The 16,626-nt window shown below is 35.4% G+C and overlaps 1 protein-coding gene across 2 annotated transcripts in view; it reads left to right on the top strand.

Moving 5' to 3' along the window:
- Positions 1-16,626, top strand: part of SYK (spleen associated tyrosine kinase) — a 108,440-nt gene that overhangs the window by 37,585 nt on the left and 54,229 nt on the right. For both annotated transcript variants that reach the window (XM_063454938.1, XM_063454937.1), the window contains exons 4-6: positions 2,981-3,119; positions 10,340-10,421; positions 11,410-11,465. In XM_063454938.1, coding sequence (XP_063311008.1) covers positions 2,981-3,119; positions 10,340-10,421; positions 11,410-11,465 — 277 coding nt within the window. The remainder of the gene's footprint in view (positions 1-2,980; positions 3,120-10,339; positions 10,422-11,409; positions 11,466-16,626) is intronic.

Genomic DNA, 16,626 nt, shown 5'->3' with positions numbered 1-16,626 from the left:
TCAGAAGCATACGTTGATGGAAGACATTTCGAGCACTTACGAGATTAAATGGTGTTAAACAAATATAAATGTAATAAACAATGTAATAAAATGCAAATAAACTATACTGTAAACCTACTTTTGGGCCACCATGTGTATATATATATATATAAGTCAGTGTATTTTGTATTTTATATATATATATATATATATATATATATATATATATATATATATATATATATATATATATATATATATACAGTTTAAATACATAAAGAGATTACCCCTTCTCTAGTAGTAGATCAAAAACTGACCTTACTTGCACACTCAAAGTTAAGTATAAAACAATTTATTGTAAAAGTCAGACAAAATATAAAAAAAGTAATTACTTATACATAAAATATGTATTGTTCGAATAATTTAAATGAAAGCCATAACAAAGTCCAGACCTTATTCAGATGCTCGGCGTCCCGAGTTAAAATATATGATGTTGAAAAAAATAGAAAAAAATAGATCGAATAAAAGTCCTTTTGTAATCCAAGTGGTGGCTTGTAGTGTTGGGAGTCAGACCTCTCCAGACGCGTTTCTCCGCTCCTGCGGCTTTCTCAATGGATGAGGTCTGTCTCAATGCATTCGCTTATATAGCGGTTTACCGGTACCAATTTAGTCACGGCAGATTTCTCACAAATCTAAAATTTGAGACAACTTAGCTTTCATATGACCAGGTGGTCACAGTGTATCAAAATACACCAGCTTATAAATCTTGTTACTTATTTTGACCCACATATAACATTATTGCACTTTGTTGACTGACGTTACTATGGTAACGCCCGCCCAGGCAGATTTGAATGTAACTGCCGTTTTGTATTCTCTGGCAGAAAAAGAACGAGAAATACAAAAACGTTTATATTTAGAACACAATATAAGTGGGTTAGGAATAGGTGCTATGTGAACAAGTGACAGCAGAATTACATAAAGCAAGAGTATTTACTATTGTTTTATAAACAAAGCATTACCTTTCTGGTATTCTATTAGCTACCGATACCATACTAAATAGGCTGGATTGTAACTCATATGCTCAATTTATTACATAACAAGACTAGAAATATGTAACAATAACTCACATCTAAGCAGAATTTAACTTATATCTAAAAATGCATTTTTCCATATACCCAGATTTGAAACATGTAAGTATTAGTTTCAGACGGCAGAAAATGAATTGTTGCCTTTTATTTACTTTCATTGCTATAATAGCATCTGCCTCAGCAGGTTTAAATATACCTGATCTTAAATTTTGTTAGTACAGCAAAATCAATTCACTTTCATTAACTTTTATTAATTTCGTTGTTATAGCATCGTACTTTCATTGCTGTGGTAATGTCTGCCTCAGCAGGTTTCAATATGCCTGTTATTAAATTTTATTGGTAAAGAAAAAGAAATAAATAGTAAATACTGTGTATATATATACAGTTTGTTGGTGTTTTGCACTCCAGCTTTCCCCTCTGTTAAGTGCCCGGTACTCAGCTGCACAAAAATATAATTTCCAAATAAAGCCAGCACTCAAGGACATGTGTAAAAAACAAGAATGGCTTTTAATCCATAGTCATAGTCAACGTTTCAGTTTACATCAGCAAACTTTCATCAGGACATAAATAGCATGTATCATTACTAACTGACTATAAATAAGGAAAGTTCACTTACCCGACTTCAATCACCTGTGTGTTTGTGTGTATTGCTTCCCCATACGCATGCATGCAATCAAGCCACTCCCCCTGTGATGTCATGTGATAAGTAAACAATTTGTTCGGCGGAGCACAGCTCCGTGCAAATAACTATATCAATAGCTGTCAAATCCACTGCTATCTTCCTTTTATTAGATTATTCAACATGAGATTACTTCCTCACATCAAGCACATTTTTTGATCTTCTCAATTGCCTTTCTGACAGCTATTGATATAGTTAGTAGCTCAAAATACTTGTGCACAGTGAGATGATTTGGCACGTCCAAAACGATTTGTACGAAGAATTTGTTTCGTCCATCTTGCATTTTCGTTCAGGATAATTATTAAGACGAACCAAAATGGCACAAAACGTATACATTTAGTGAGTGTACTGCAAAATAGAAATATTATGAATATATTTCACGATACACTCATAGGTGCATTTTTGTTGCATATTGTTCACAGATCAAGTGAGACGATATAAGGAGGAGCAGCAAAAAGAGGAGCAGTAAAAAAAATCTATATTTATATATTATATATTTATTAAATAAAAAAATGTTTTACTGCTCCTTCTTTAGTGGACCTGTGACTGAAATCAACATATAGTGGTTTTCACCTAACCATCAATAATTTATTTTTCCATAAATTATTTTTCCGCGATTCAAACAATCCTCTGAATCACAAAATAAGCAAAATGGTTAGCTAATAGTCTGTTTAGTTTGTTTTGTGATTTATCCATATAGCATTTCAGAGTTCGGGATTTCGAACGAAAATCACGTAAAATTAGCACCGCAATTAATTTGAAACCAAATGCACATGTCTATGACTCACAATGAACTGAGTTATGTGTGTAACTCAGGGATGCTTTACATCCCATCTTGGTATTGATTTTTTTTTTGTTTTTCTCTTTTCTTTGAATCAGTTTCACTCTGACTGGCTCTGTACTTTTCCACAGTGGAGTTTATTCACTCAACACCAAATTATAGAGAATTGAATCTGAACGACACAATGAAGACTAGAATAACCGATTTGGGGCAATTCTGAAACTCAAGTTTAATGAGACCTTGGTTATTTTGCAATTTGGATTTCAATACAATTCAGAGTGTAGTGAATAAATCCCAAGCATTTGTTGTTGTTACATGAATAAAATTGATAAAGTTGATCCTAACAATGTATCCATTTTCTAAATTGTGTAGTATAAATCATATACATATGTGGTTGTTCACTAAGGTGAGAAGTGCAGAATTTTAGTCATGTTTATTTATTTTTATTTTCAGTATAAGAGAACGAGACAATAATGGATCATATGCTCTGTGTTTGCTGCATGACAAAAAAGTTTCGCATTATCGTATTGACCGAGACAAAACTGGAAAGTTGTCTATACCAGAAGGAAAAAAGTTTGACACACTCTGGCAGGTAAAGCATTTTTTGTGTGTTGGAAATAAAAAAACTCATTGTAATTATATGAAAAATTATTATATATATATATATATATATATATGTATATATATATATATATATATATATATATATATATATATATATTAAAATATATATAGAAATAAACTGTATATAAAGCAGGAAGTGTAACAATATCATTGTATTATACAACAGAAATATATAAATACACTTATCTTTTTATTATTATTATTATTATTATTATTATTACTATTATTATTTGTTTTTACTGACTGTGGTCATTTCCCTGTCTTGTTATATTTTCTAAGACATAACCTTATCTTTTAAAGACTCGCTGTAGCATATTTGTGGTTTACAAACCCAGCTTCCTTTGTATAATTGTCTATATTTCTGAGAAACACTTCACATGTATGTAGAGACAATGTAATATCTTCGGTTTTAGTTGAGTCACTTTAGGAATTACCTTCACAGACATTAACTACCTATATTAAATTACTTATTTTTATTTTTATTTTTTTATTTTTAAGTAAAATTTATACTGTTATAGAAATAATCAACCAAAGGATTACTTTGTAATGGGGAAAAAAAAGTCAAAATTAAGTTTTGCATATTTTTTTTAAATTCTTTATTTATATATCACAGCAAGATTTCCAGAGTACAATATGCAAGTGTGAGATACCATTGTCTATTTTTCACAACTGTAACTATCACTTTTACAGTGGGAGCAGCGCTGTATTTAGCATGAGGCTTACAAGGCATTTGCCTTGGGCGGTACTTTCAGGGGGGAGGCAAACACTGCCGCCCCCTAAATGCCCTGGCAGATGCCCTGTTAGACGAATTTCATGAGGAGGCAGGCAGCTGCTTATTATGGAGGTGGGCAGTGAGGGAGCATTGTCCCCTGAGATCTTCCTGCTCTGCTCGCTCACGTGCACCGCAGTGATGCTGGGAGCCGGAATATGACGTCACTCCGGCTCCCGGCATCACTAAGCGGCACATGAGGGAGCTGAGCAGGAAGGTCACAGCTCCCTTGCCAGTCACATTGAACGTCCGCCCACCCGCCCAGCATCACGGGAGCCAGCCAATTAAACCCCAGGGACATCAGCTACACTGGACCCCAGGGACATCAGCCCCATTGGACCCCAGGGACATCAGCCCCATTGGACCCTAGGGAAGAATCCCCTCCAGCTATCCCAAAGGTAGAGAAGCTGGATGGATTTCTATTAAAATTAAACAACATACAATTTGTAAGTGTGTTAGACAATGTGTGCATGTGTCAGTATTAGGGTGTGTATCAGTGAATGTGTGTCAGTGTGTGGCTGAGTCAATGTGTGTGTCTGTGAATATGTATCTGTCAGTGTAAGTTTGTTAGTGAATGTATGTGTCTGAGTGAATGTGTGTATGCCTGTCAGGGAATGTGTGTGTATGTCAGTGTAAGTATTTCAGTGTGTGTCTGTCAGTGAATGTTTGTGTGTCTGTCAGTGTAAGCCTGCTAGTGAATGTGTTTGTCTGTCATTGTGCGTGTGTCTGTCAGAGTGTGCCCGTCAGTGAATGTGTGTCTGTCAGTGCAAGTCTGTCAGTGAATGTGTGTGTCTGTCAGTGTATCACTCTCAGTGTGTGTCTGTGAGTGTTTTTGCCAGTATTTGTGAGTGTGTGTATCTGTTATTAAATGTATGTGTCTGTAAGTGAATGTGTGTATGTGTGTCTATCAGTGAATGTGTGTTGTTTAGTAAATGTGTGTGTCTGTTAGTGAGTTTGTCTGTTAGTAAGTGTATGTGTCTGTCAGTGTAAGTCTTTCAGTGATTGTGTGTCATTGTATGTGTATCTGAGAGTGTGTACATGTCAGTGAGTGGCTGTGTCAGCATCTGTCTGTCAATCAAAGTGCGTGTTAATCTTAAAGCAAGAGGTGCCCGAGGAGGGGGAGGGGAGTGCCTGAGTTTTGTTATGCCTAGGGCAGCACAAATCCAAAGCACACCACTTAGTGGAAGGATAATGATTAAAAATTCCAACATATTCTGAAACATTCATAACGCATTGCAGAGGCAATAAATCTGTTGTGCATCCTCTGTGCAACTTTTTATTTTGAACACAAAATAAATAGAACAAAAGAGGCAAGGCACGGAAGTTTATTACAAGAGAGCACCGTTAGAGAGCCATATTCCTCACCATTGTTTGGATCTGATTAACATGTTCGAGACTAATATAGGTCTCGCAAGTGAGGTCTCACCATGTGTAATTTGTTATTCCATATAAAATTGTCAATAGTCTTATGTATACCCTAAAGGTCTCTCTTTGTAATTAACTTCGGGAGAGCCTGGAACAAGAACAGCAAGCTCCCAAGGACATTTATTTTAATACTATATAATCTGCCCATCCAAGAGATTGGCTTTTCTCTCCAACAATCTAAATCTCTCTTGATTTTTTAAAACAGGATGGAATAGTTTGCACTAAAAAGTGTCTATTAATCTTTTGTTATATGGATTCCCAATATTTTATAGACAAGTTTTTCTGTGTGTGATAGTCTGACCAAATCTGTTTTGTGTCGGCAGCTGACATATTCAGAAGGATAGGACTGGACTTTTCTAAGTTTATTGTGTAACCCGATATAGAGAACAAATTTTGAATTATATCAAAAAGAGGAGATAAAAAAACATATAGGGTCTGCTATCGTCAGGATAACGTCATTGGCTTACGCTGCAGTTTTAAACATTTCCTGTCCTACTGTGATGCTCTGAATTAATTTAAACCTGTTAAAGAAGAGGCTCCAAGAAGATGGCAAACAGTAGAGGTGATAGGGGGCAGCCCTGTCTCATCTCATTGGATATATTAGATGGAGATATATCCTTGACCTGTGTAAAGAGTCCTGACAGCTTCCACAAATAGTGGGGAAAAGCCAAAGTGCTCGAGCATAAAAACATGTAACGTGATGGCAGATAACAGCTCTTCGGCCCATCTAGTCAGCCCAATTCTCTTAATACTTGCACTAGTCTCTTATATCTTGTTAGCCTTATGCCTATCGCACGGATGCTTAAACTCCCACACTGTGTTAACCTCTACCACTTCAGCTAGAAGGCTATTCCATGCATTCACTACCATCTCTGTAAAATAATACTTTTACTTTTAAATCTTTACCCCTCTTATTTAAGACTATGTCCTCTTGTTGTGATACTTTTCCTTCTTTTAAGTATACTCTCCTCCTTTACTGTGTTGATTCCCTTTATATATTTAAATGTTTTTATTATATCCCCCCCTGTCTTGTCTTTCCTCCAAGCTATACATGTTAAGATCCTTCATCCTTTCCTGGTAGGTTTTTCCCTGCAATCCATGAACCAGTTTTGTAGCCCTTCTCTGAACTCTCTCCAAAGTATTAAAATCCTTCTGGAGATACTTCCTTCTTTCTACTGCTAATACATTTTCCTATACAACCAAGCATTCTGCTAGCAGTTCCTGCTGCTCTATTACATTGTCTGCCTACCTTTAAGTTACCTAAAATAATTACCCCTAAATCCCTTTCCTCAGATGTTGAGGTTATGACTGTATCAAATATTATATACTTTGCCCCTGGGTTTTTACGCCCAAAATGCATTATCTTGCATTTATCCACATTAGTTTTCTAGTTTAACTAAATAATTTTCCATTTGGCTTATCCCTCCTGGAACATAAACTCTGCTGCAAATCTTAGTATCATCAGTAAAAAGGCATACCTTGCCATCAAGACCTTCTACAATATCACTAATAAAATATTAAAGAGAATGGGTCCAAGTACAGATCCCTGAGGTACCCCACTGGTGACCAGACCATGCTTCGAATATACTCTATTGACTACAACTCTCTGTTGCCTGTCACTCAGCCACTGCCTTACCCATTCAACAATATATGAATCCAAACTCAAAGGTTGCAGTTTATTGATAAGCCTTCTATGTGCAACAGTGTCAAAAGCCTTACTGAAATCTAGGTAAGCAATGTCTACTGCACCACCTCAATCTATTATTTTAGTTACCCAATTAAAAACTATTTTTTATTGGGTCGAGCCACATCACTCGGTTAAGTGCCTTCTCCACATCCAAAGAGAGGAACAGAGAAGGCACCCAATTAACTTTCATGCTCTACACCAAATTGTTCGCACATCTGGTGTTCTCATACAATTGGTCTGATTGTATAATTTTCTCCATCATGGGCTTTAACCTCGTTGCCAGAATCTTTGCCAATGTGTTAATTAAGGCAATGGGTTTGTAATTGTCTACTCTTTTGGTAGCAGTATGATATTGTCTAGTGTAATTTCCAGTAACAGAGGTTCGACTTTCATATCTGCATTAAAAACCATATGTGGGACAAGCACTTTATGAAATGCTTTTTTGGTATGCACAACTTAATCCATCTGGGGCGGGGCCATATTACCCTTCAGATTGAAGATGGCCATTGAAACCTTCTCTTGCATTATGTCCCGCATTGAGACTGTTGCAGGCCTCTGTTGGAATAACAGGAAGATCCTGGTATTTTGGATTATCTGTTGTGTTTGGTAATTGGTTTGGGTCAGGTGCAAGGATGTTATGTTCTTACTAGAAATGTATCCATCTATTTTGTGGAAAAACCTATGGGACCATGTGATCCTTTGCACTACATCTTATAAGAGGATGCGTTTGAGGTTTAGTCTAATGACTTGTAGCTCCTCTAAAGATCTCAGAGATTCTGTTTTACATAAATCTATTAAGATTTAGAATTGCTTGCATTTTTATCTTTTTACTATTTGTGGCAAGTTTGACCAAGTCACCCCTAACTACTGCCTTATGGGCCAACCATAAAGTGGATGGTATCACCTCAGGGGTGGTATTATTTGTAAAGTAGTGTTTAGTCTTTCAGCATTGCTTATTTACATCTCCATAGCCATGAAGTCAGTGATACTAGATCTTTTAGATGTCTTGCTATATCAACTTGGTCCAACCAAAATATTTATTGATCTCTGAACTAATCATGAGAGGAATAACTTTGCACGTTATGAACATATCTATATGAGAATAGATTCTACGGCGAGGAGAAGAATAAAATGTTTAGTCAGTTATGTCTGGATGTTGTACCTTCCATACCTCAACTAGACCACTTGAGTTCATAAATCTCCACAACAACCTATCCTGAATCCATGTCCCTTGACAACGGACAATTGCCTGGGTTTTTCCCAGTCAGCTGTTGAACACCGAATCACATTGCAGTCTCTCCCCATAATCATATATCCCTCACTAAGAAGTCCCAACAATCCATTGTCTGCTGTGTTGCAGGCATATATATTTACTAAATGAAATAACTGTGAACCTAGATTTCCCGCAAACATATTACATATGTATGTTGGTCCGAACCTGTGTGACCTGGCTCCTGCTTATCCTCTGTATGATGATATCTGTGAAATGATCTGAAAGTGTACATCCTATCACAGAATTGATCCCTTTGAATTATTGTGAACAATTTAAATAAATGTGATTCTTGAATAAAGCAATGTCTGCCTTTAGCTTTTTTTGTTCCCTAAATAATAAGTAACTTTTTTTAGGCAAGCTAACTCCTTTACATTTAATGAAACTATTACAATTGTCATAGGGAAAACCAAAAAATGTATGACTTAGCTTTTATTTCGTACTTTAGAATGTCCACTTGGATAGTGGGCGACACAAACAGATCAACACTCATTTCAGTGGGAAGATAGGAAGGGAGGGAAAAAACAGAAACATATTTAAAACAGAAGTATATACAAGGAACTAAGAATGGTCTGACGCTCAGCCAGGTCTCTGGGGTACCATTTGCTTAATTTTCTGCTATATAGAGTGATTCTAAGGGGAAACACTAAAGAAGACTTGGTGCCAACCCTTTCATTGCTCAAAATGCGTATCACAGGTTCCTAAAACATAGGCAAGAACATAGTTTTAGGGCTAAACTTGAGGCTATACCAGCTGAACCATGGTTCCCATAACACATGACCAAAATAGAATGCAGACTAAAAATTAGACAAAATAAACAGTAAAAAAACAGAATGGCTTTACTAGTAATAGTTCTATTTTTGCATTCATACATAGTTCACATGGTAACTACCCATTAAAGTAGGCAAGTGACTTATTGTATGAGTTAGTTATTTACAAAAAATTAATGCATATATTTATTTCATTTTCTTGCTTTTTGCTTATTGCAAATTATTATAGGGGTTTTAGAGATTTTGCTCATCTTCTTGTGATGTAGCCAATACAAGAGGGAGAAATAAAGTAAACAGAGTGCAGGTCAGGAGTCCGGATACAAGTCCACAATATATTGTAACCACCTAATAGGGAGCTCTAAAATATGCAGGAAATAGGAGAAAGTGATGTATAGAATCCCACAAGGAAAAAATAACATCAGGCGAGCGCCACTTGAATCAATCTAAGGATAAAAAGGGATATGCCAACAAAAAGTATAACTTGAAAAAAGGGAGATCTACTAAACCTTGCCAAGGGGATCCATTATCCTGAGTACTAAATAGCATCTAAGTTCCAGTTCCCCTAGTGCCTGACTGACGGGAAGGTAGTGTAAACGAGGTTATGGAGAGCGAAAAGGCACAGGGTCTACAGAGAACAAGGGACCAGGTAATCTGGTCTAAATGCAGATGAAAAGCCTCAAAAAAAGTTAGGTAGTGTCTACCTAAATCAACTCTCCCTACTAAAGTTATAAATAAATAAACACCTAAAAATCAATAACCATAGTGATAACAGAAATAAAAAAGTGCTACCAAATGCAGTGATTAACGAAAAAGAAAAACACTTGACACGCATTTTGGCGTGTTCATAACGCCATCAGATTACCTGGTCCCTTGTTCCTAACCTCGTTTACACTACCTTCTCATCAGTCGTACACTAGGGGAACTGGAACTCTGATGCTATTCAGTACTCCAGATAATGGATCCCCTTGGCACCGTTTAGTTGATCTCCCTTTTTTCAAGTTATACTTTTTGTTTGCATATCCCTTTTTATCTTTAGATTGATTAAATGTAGGACCCCCCTTCCTCATTACTTATACCAGTGGTGCTCTCCTGATGTTAGTTTCCCCTTCTGGGATCCAATCCATCACTTTCTCCTATTTCCAGCTCATACAGGATGAAATAAATTGTTCTGTGATAGCTCCTGACTGATTCTTTTAGCCCAAATTACACTTTTCAAACAGCAATGACCAAATTGATTAACAATATTCTTATATGTCAAAATTTGCAGTTGGTTGAACATTATTCTTACAAGCCAGATGGACTTCTACGTGTCCTGACTAATCCTTGCCAGCGGGCTCATTACAATGGTAGTAAGTAATCAAACCATACATTTCTGTCATGCTCTAATCAAATGACTTAAATTAATTGTGATCCGGGTATTTTGTTGCAAAAACATACTTAATGGAACAGCATTATTTTAAGTTTCTGTCTTGAATGGAAGGCCCGTGTTTCCTCGAGGAAGTTAGCTCCTGAACCAAAATGATGAATTGTTGTAAATATTTATTAATGTATCTCTTCTTTGGCATTACTGTGGTTTTTTTCTAAACCTCCATTTAAAAAAAAAAAATGCTCTCAAAGAATCATTTTAGAATTAGGAAATAAAAACCATCAAAAATGAATAGAATCAGAAATGCTTGAAGAAGTCCGGTATAACTTTACTTGACATTTAAAAAAAATAATTTTGGTCAATAAGTCTCCCTCCCTTTTCCTCTTCCAACCAATTTATAGTATTTCCCTTCTTGTTCTAAAAATACCATAAAAATGCTTATGGAATTAACTAGGCATGCTATAGAAAGTAAAGTGATCAGTCATTTCCTGATTTGATGACAGTTTATTGAAGAACATGGTTTGGGGTTTGGCATTACTGCACTGAATCTTTGAATATTTTGGGTCTTTTTTATTGTTGTCTATTTGTATATTTAAAATGATTTCCTCTGTAATACATTGAAGGACCACTCTAACTTTAGGCAAACAAACAACTATGTGTTAGAATACATATAGAGATGTCCTGCAGAAGTCATAAAACCAATATTATTACCCACCTTCCTTACCGCATTTCCTGACAGTCTCACTGCAGCCACCACTTCTGCCCAGTAGAGGTCAGTAAGATTACTCATGATCTCTGCTAATCCATTGCTTACGCATAGGGAATCATTAACAGGGGAGATCCCTATTCTGCACACATCAGCATCTCCTCATAGAGATAGACGCAATTTGCAAGACCACAATTAGGAATCTTATGTAGAGTTTAAAACAAACAGTTACTTAACTATAAATGTATACATTTTTCTTTTCTAGACAGCATTAGTTTCTCTAGACTCCCTGCACTTCCTCGAGAGCGAGAGCGTCCAGTGGTAAGTAACTCATGAGTCTAATTTAATCTTTAATTCATGCAAACACAGGACAGCCATTAGCTGGACACACACTACATAACACATTAAAAGTAGAAATTATGATGTAGTTTTTTTTCTATATAGGTAATCAATGCCTGATTCATTTTTCTTTGAAGTGAATAAAATCCTGCTTCTGCAACATAATAATTTAATGTTACAAAAGCTTACAACAAGGGCAATATGATTGATAAATAGATGGATAGAGATAGATAGATAGATAGATAGATACTAAATTAATGATAAATATCAGCAAATATAATAGATACTAATTATTAATATATAATATTATATCAGAGTATTTTAAACTCTTATTCAGTTATAGAGTGCTCAACGTGACATTTTCATTTTAAAAGAACAAAACCAGCTTTAAATACTTTGATGATGAAAGGAAGCCTCAGTCTCTTAACATCAACAAACAAAATACATAATCAAAAGGCCGACAAAATGACTTACTTTTGCTCCAGAAAAAGGCCCATTTTAAGAATAAACATCCCAATATGGAATTGTAAAAACCTTTCAGCCAGGGGCAAAAAATATTTTAAATAATTGTAATTATTTAAAACCTACCATTATTATTTTGTAGTTATTTTTATTATATGACATAATTTATGACTGTTATATTTTTTTGTAGCATACCACCAAAATTTACAAATCCATACACAATCCTATTTTACTTGCATGTCATTGTCTAATTTATGATATCGAATGTGTTTGTCTCTTTGAGTTAATGCTATCAACTTATAACCTCTGCTATCCTTCAGTCTTGGTAAAGTTATACAGCTGATATTGTTGAATTACATGTGGATGATAATAAAAGTTGACAGGAAGGGGAATTTGACAGCGCAATATTATTTAATTCTTTGTTTGTTAATCCTAGTTAGTTGTCAAAATGGTCAGAATTAGAAATGTACCATAAGGTAATCATCTGAGTTGGTCCCATGAAATAACCAATAACCAAATGAAATAACTTTTCCCAGCCAATAGTTTAATATACATAAGGCGCAATTACATCCCAGGAGACCCTAGGAAGAAATATTTACATAAATATTTGAATGCATATTTTGTATATTAGTTCTATACATCTATACATATTATACAAACTAGTCCTTCAACACAACACAATAATTTTCTTTTGGAATAATGTTTTTGGAATTATTTTAAAAATTATTCATTTTATATTGATAAAATAATAGGCTATTTCACATATTTGTGAAGGATATAAACAGTGCATTCAAGAAGTATTCAGACACCATACGTTTTTCAAATGTTTTATTTTGCAACTGTAATTGTTAAAAAAAATCACTATACCCCTATAAATACAATTGAAAAAAAAAAAGATTTATGACAGAATTGCAAATATATTAAACAGAATAAATCCAGAAATTCCACATTTACATATATATTCAGACCGTGAACTCAGTACTTAGTTGAAGCACCCTTGGCAGCAGTTACAAACTCAAGCTTTTGGGTATGATGCAGCAAGCTTTGCACACCTGCGTATCCTCTCAAGCTCTATCAGGTTGGATGGGGACAATCAGTGGACATCAGGTGGACCGCCATCAAGGTGGTACAGATGATAGAGGGGGCACGGCGGGTCCGGGCCCTATACTCTCACTATACATATATGTATAGCGAGCATCACTATATATATATATATATATATATATATATATATATATATATATATATATATATATATATATATATATATATATATATATATATATATATATGCACCCGTGGACCCCAGACTCCTGCTGGCTTTTATTGTGAAGGGTGGACCCAGGAGACTCCAGAATCCACTTTCAACAGGTCCTCTCCAATTCTTGCTGCAAGTGACCACAGCAACACTCCAATATGGAACAAGGGTCGCTGCAAAGTAAGAGGACCTGCCACATGTGGAAGTTGGAGTTTCTTGGGCCCCCTTCACTATTCAATCCAGCAAGAGAGGTGGCATAGTGCCACTGGACCAACCAGAATTTAGTGTCCGCCTCCCTGGCCACAGGTAAGAGCAGTCAGGGGGAAAAAACTTAAAGTTTATACAAAACTGCTCTCTGTACGCAGGACAGAGTCCCTATCCTACCCACAAATTTAACCCCTTAAGGACTGAGGACGGTTCAGGACCGTCATCGGCATTTTTGCGTTGCCGACCGATGACGGTCCTGAACCGTCCTAACTTTAAGATGTACTTACCCGATCGCCGTCGTTCCCCCGGCAGCGATCGGCGTTGGTCCCGGGGTGGGGAGACTGCCTGCAGCCCAGACAGTCTCCCCATGGCGAATTAGGACCCCTGGGGCCATGTGATCGCTCAACAGAGCGATCACATGGTCACAATAGGTGTCCATGTGTCTGCCTGCAGGGGGACTGTCTGTGCTGACAGGCAGTCTCCCTGCTAGTGTATAATCAAAGAAAAAAATAAAGTTAATTTTAATAATAAAAAAAAATTATATATATGTGTGTATATATATATGATATATAGACATATATTATATTTATATAATATATGTCTATATATCATATATATAATATCATACTATGTGTATTTTTATATTAATATGTACTATAATTAAATTACACACGTATATATATAATATATATAATAACTATATATATTGTATATATATATATTATTATAAAATACAAATAATAAGTAAATTAAATTAAATACAAATTTTTCAAAATAATAATAAAAAATTACAAAAATGATATATCTATATGAAATTTTATTCTAACTGTATATCAAAATACACTTAGAATGAAATTGTATATATATCTATGTATATATAAATAAATAAAAATAATACGAAATATGCATTTGTTTATATACAAAATTACATAAATAATTATATAAATATACACGTAGACTTCAAATATATAAATGTGCATCTATATTTAAATTCTACGTGCGTATTTATGTAATATTTTTACATAATGAAATCATTTTATTAATTGCAATTTGAGGGACCTGTCTGCCAACCCAGGCCGAAATTGCAGAGAATTTAATTTGCTAGCACTGTATTTTACCCTGTAACTTTCTAAGACACCCTAAAACCTGTACATGGGGGGTACCGTTTTACTCGGGAGACTTTGCTGAACACAAATATTAGCGATTCCAAACAGTAAAACCTATCACAGCGATGATATTGTCAGTGAAAGTGACTTTTGTCAAATTTTTCACACACAAACAGCACTTTTACTGATGATATAATTGTTGTGATACGTTTTCCTGTTTTGAAACACTAATATTTGTGTTCAGCAAAGTCTCCCGAGTTTAACAGTACCCCCATGTACAGATTTTATAGCGTTTTTGAAAGTTACAGGGTCAAATATATGGGTCAAATATTTTTACATTGAAAATGGCCAGGTTGGTTACGTTGCCTTTGAGAGCGTATGGTAGCCCAGGAATGAGAATTACCCCATGATGGCATACCATTTGCAAAAGAAGACAACCCAAGGTATTGCAAATGGGGTATGTCCAGTCTTTTTTAGTAGCCACCTAGTCACAAACACTGGCCAAAATTAGCGTTCAATTTAGTTTTTTACTTTTTCACACACAAACAATATGAACGCTAACTTTGGCCAGTGTTTGCGACTAGGTGGCTACTAAAAAAGACTGGACATACCCCATATTGAATACCCTGGGTGGTCTACTTTGAAAAAAATATGTACATGTGGGGTGTTATTCAGAGAATTTTGACAGATAATAGTGTTACAATGTCACTATTGATAAATTTGAAAACATTTATGTTTTGAAACCACAATATCCTACTTGTACCGATAGCCCTATAACTTGCAAAAAAAAAGCAAAAAAGCATGTAAACACTGGATATTTTAAAACTCAGGACAAAATTTCGAATCTATTTAGCAGTTTTTTTATTTGCTTTTGTAGATGAGTAAAAGATTTTTCAAGTAAAAGTAAAAAAAAAGTATTTTTTTTCATTTTTTTCATAATATTTTTTATTTTTTTTAAATTAAATTACATGAGATTATATAAATAATGGTATGTCGTTTTTGTCCTGAAAAAAAAACAACATATAATTTGTATAGGAACAGTAAATGAGAGAGTGGAAAATTACAGCTAAACACAAACACCACAAAAGTGTAAAAAAAGGCCTGGTCGCAAATGTACAACATCGCAAAAACAGTCCAGTCCTTAAGGGGTTAAACAAACTGCATCCACTACACTAAAAACATGTGCACTGCATCCACTACACACACTATAAGCACTATCCATATACACAATCTGCATCCTCTATACACACACACTGCATTTACTATAGTGTGAGGAAAACAAATGTGTATTCCTGACACCATAGTTAAAAAAACACATTTTAGGTCCCTTGTCACCCTTGCCTCGAGTTAAAAAGTTATCCAACTTTTCCAGCAGAGCCAGTCTCACGCAGCTGGCTCTGCCTCCAATGATTGGGAGTCTGTTGCACATGTGTGGCAAAACACTGCGCCAATCAGCATATCCTCATTGTGATACATGGATTCAATGCATCTCAATGGGGAGTGTTCAGTGTGCTGCACTGACCAGGAAGCACCTCTAGTGGCCGTCTATGTGACTGCCACTAGAGGTGTCTCTAGGTAATAAAAGGCAGTGTTTACATTAAAAAGCCTGCAGGCTGTAGATACCAGAACAACTACATTAAGCTGTAGTTGTTCTGGTGACTGTAGTGTCCCGTTAAGGATATGTCTGTATTTTGCTGCATTCAGCTTTCCCTCAGTCCCTGCCGCTGAACAAATCCACCAAAGCATGATGCTACCACGACAATGCTTCACCATCAGGATGGTATTGCACAGGTATTGAGTGGGGCGTGGTTTCAGTTCAGCTAAATTTTAATTTCCTCAGACCAGTGAATCTTGTTTTTCCTTTTGGCGCCTTTTTGCATATTAAAAGAAGGGTATTGCGTGTAGATTGGTGTGAAAAAAAAATATGCTGTAAACAATCATGAGGCTACAACATAAAAAAATGATGAATAAATACTTTCTGAATGCACTGTATAATTTTGTGACAAGAAAAAAAAAGTTCTAAAGTTGGAGTAGTCACCATAGAAACCAATAAACGTTCCTGCTTATCATTCCACGTATTTAAGTTTGCTACAAAATTACTGTTAAATGT

The sequence above is a fragment of the Pelobates fuscus genome, chromosome 5 (assembly GCF_036172605.1).
Source record: "Pelobates fuscus isolate aPelFus1 chromosome 5, aPelFus1.pri, whole genome shotgun sequence".
NCBI lineage: Eukaryota > Metazoa > Chordata > Amphibia > Anura > Pelobatidae > Pelobates > Pelobates fuscus.
The sequence above is the reverse complement of the archived record's forward strand: the minus strand, read 5'-3'. Positions and strand labels throughout refer to the sequence as shown.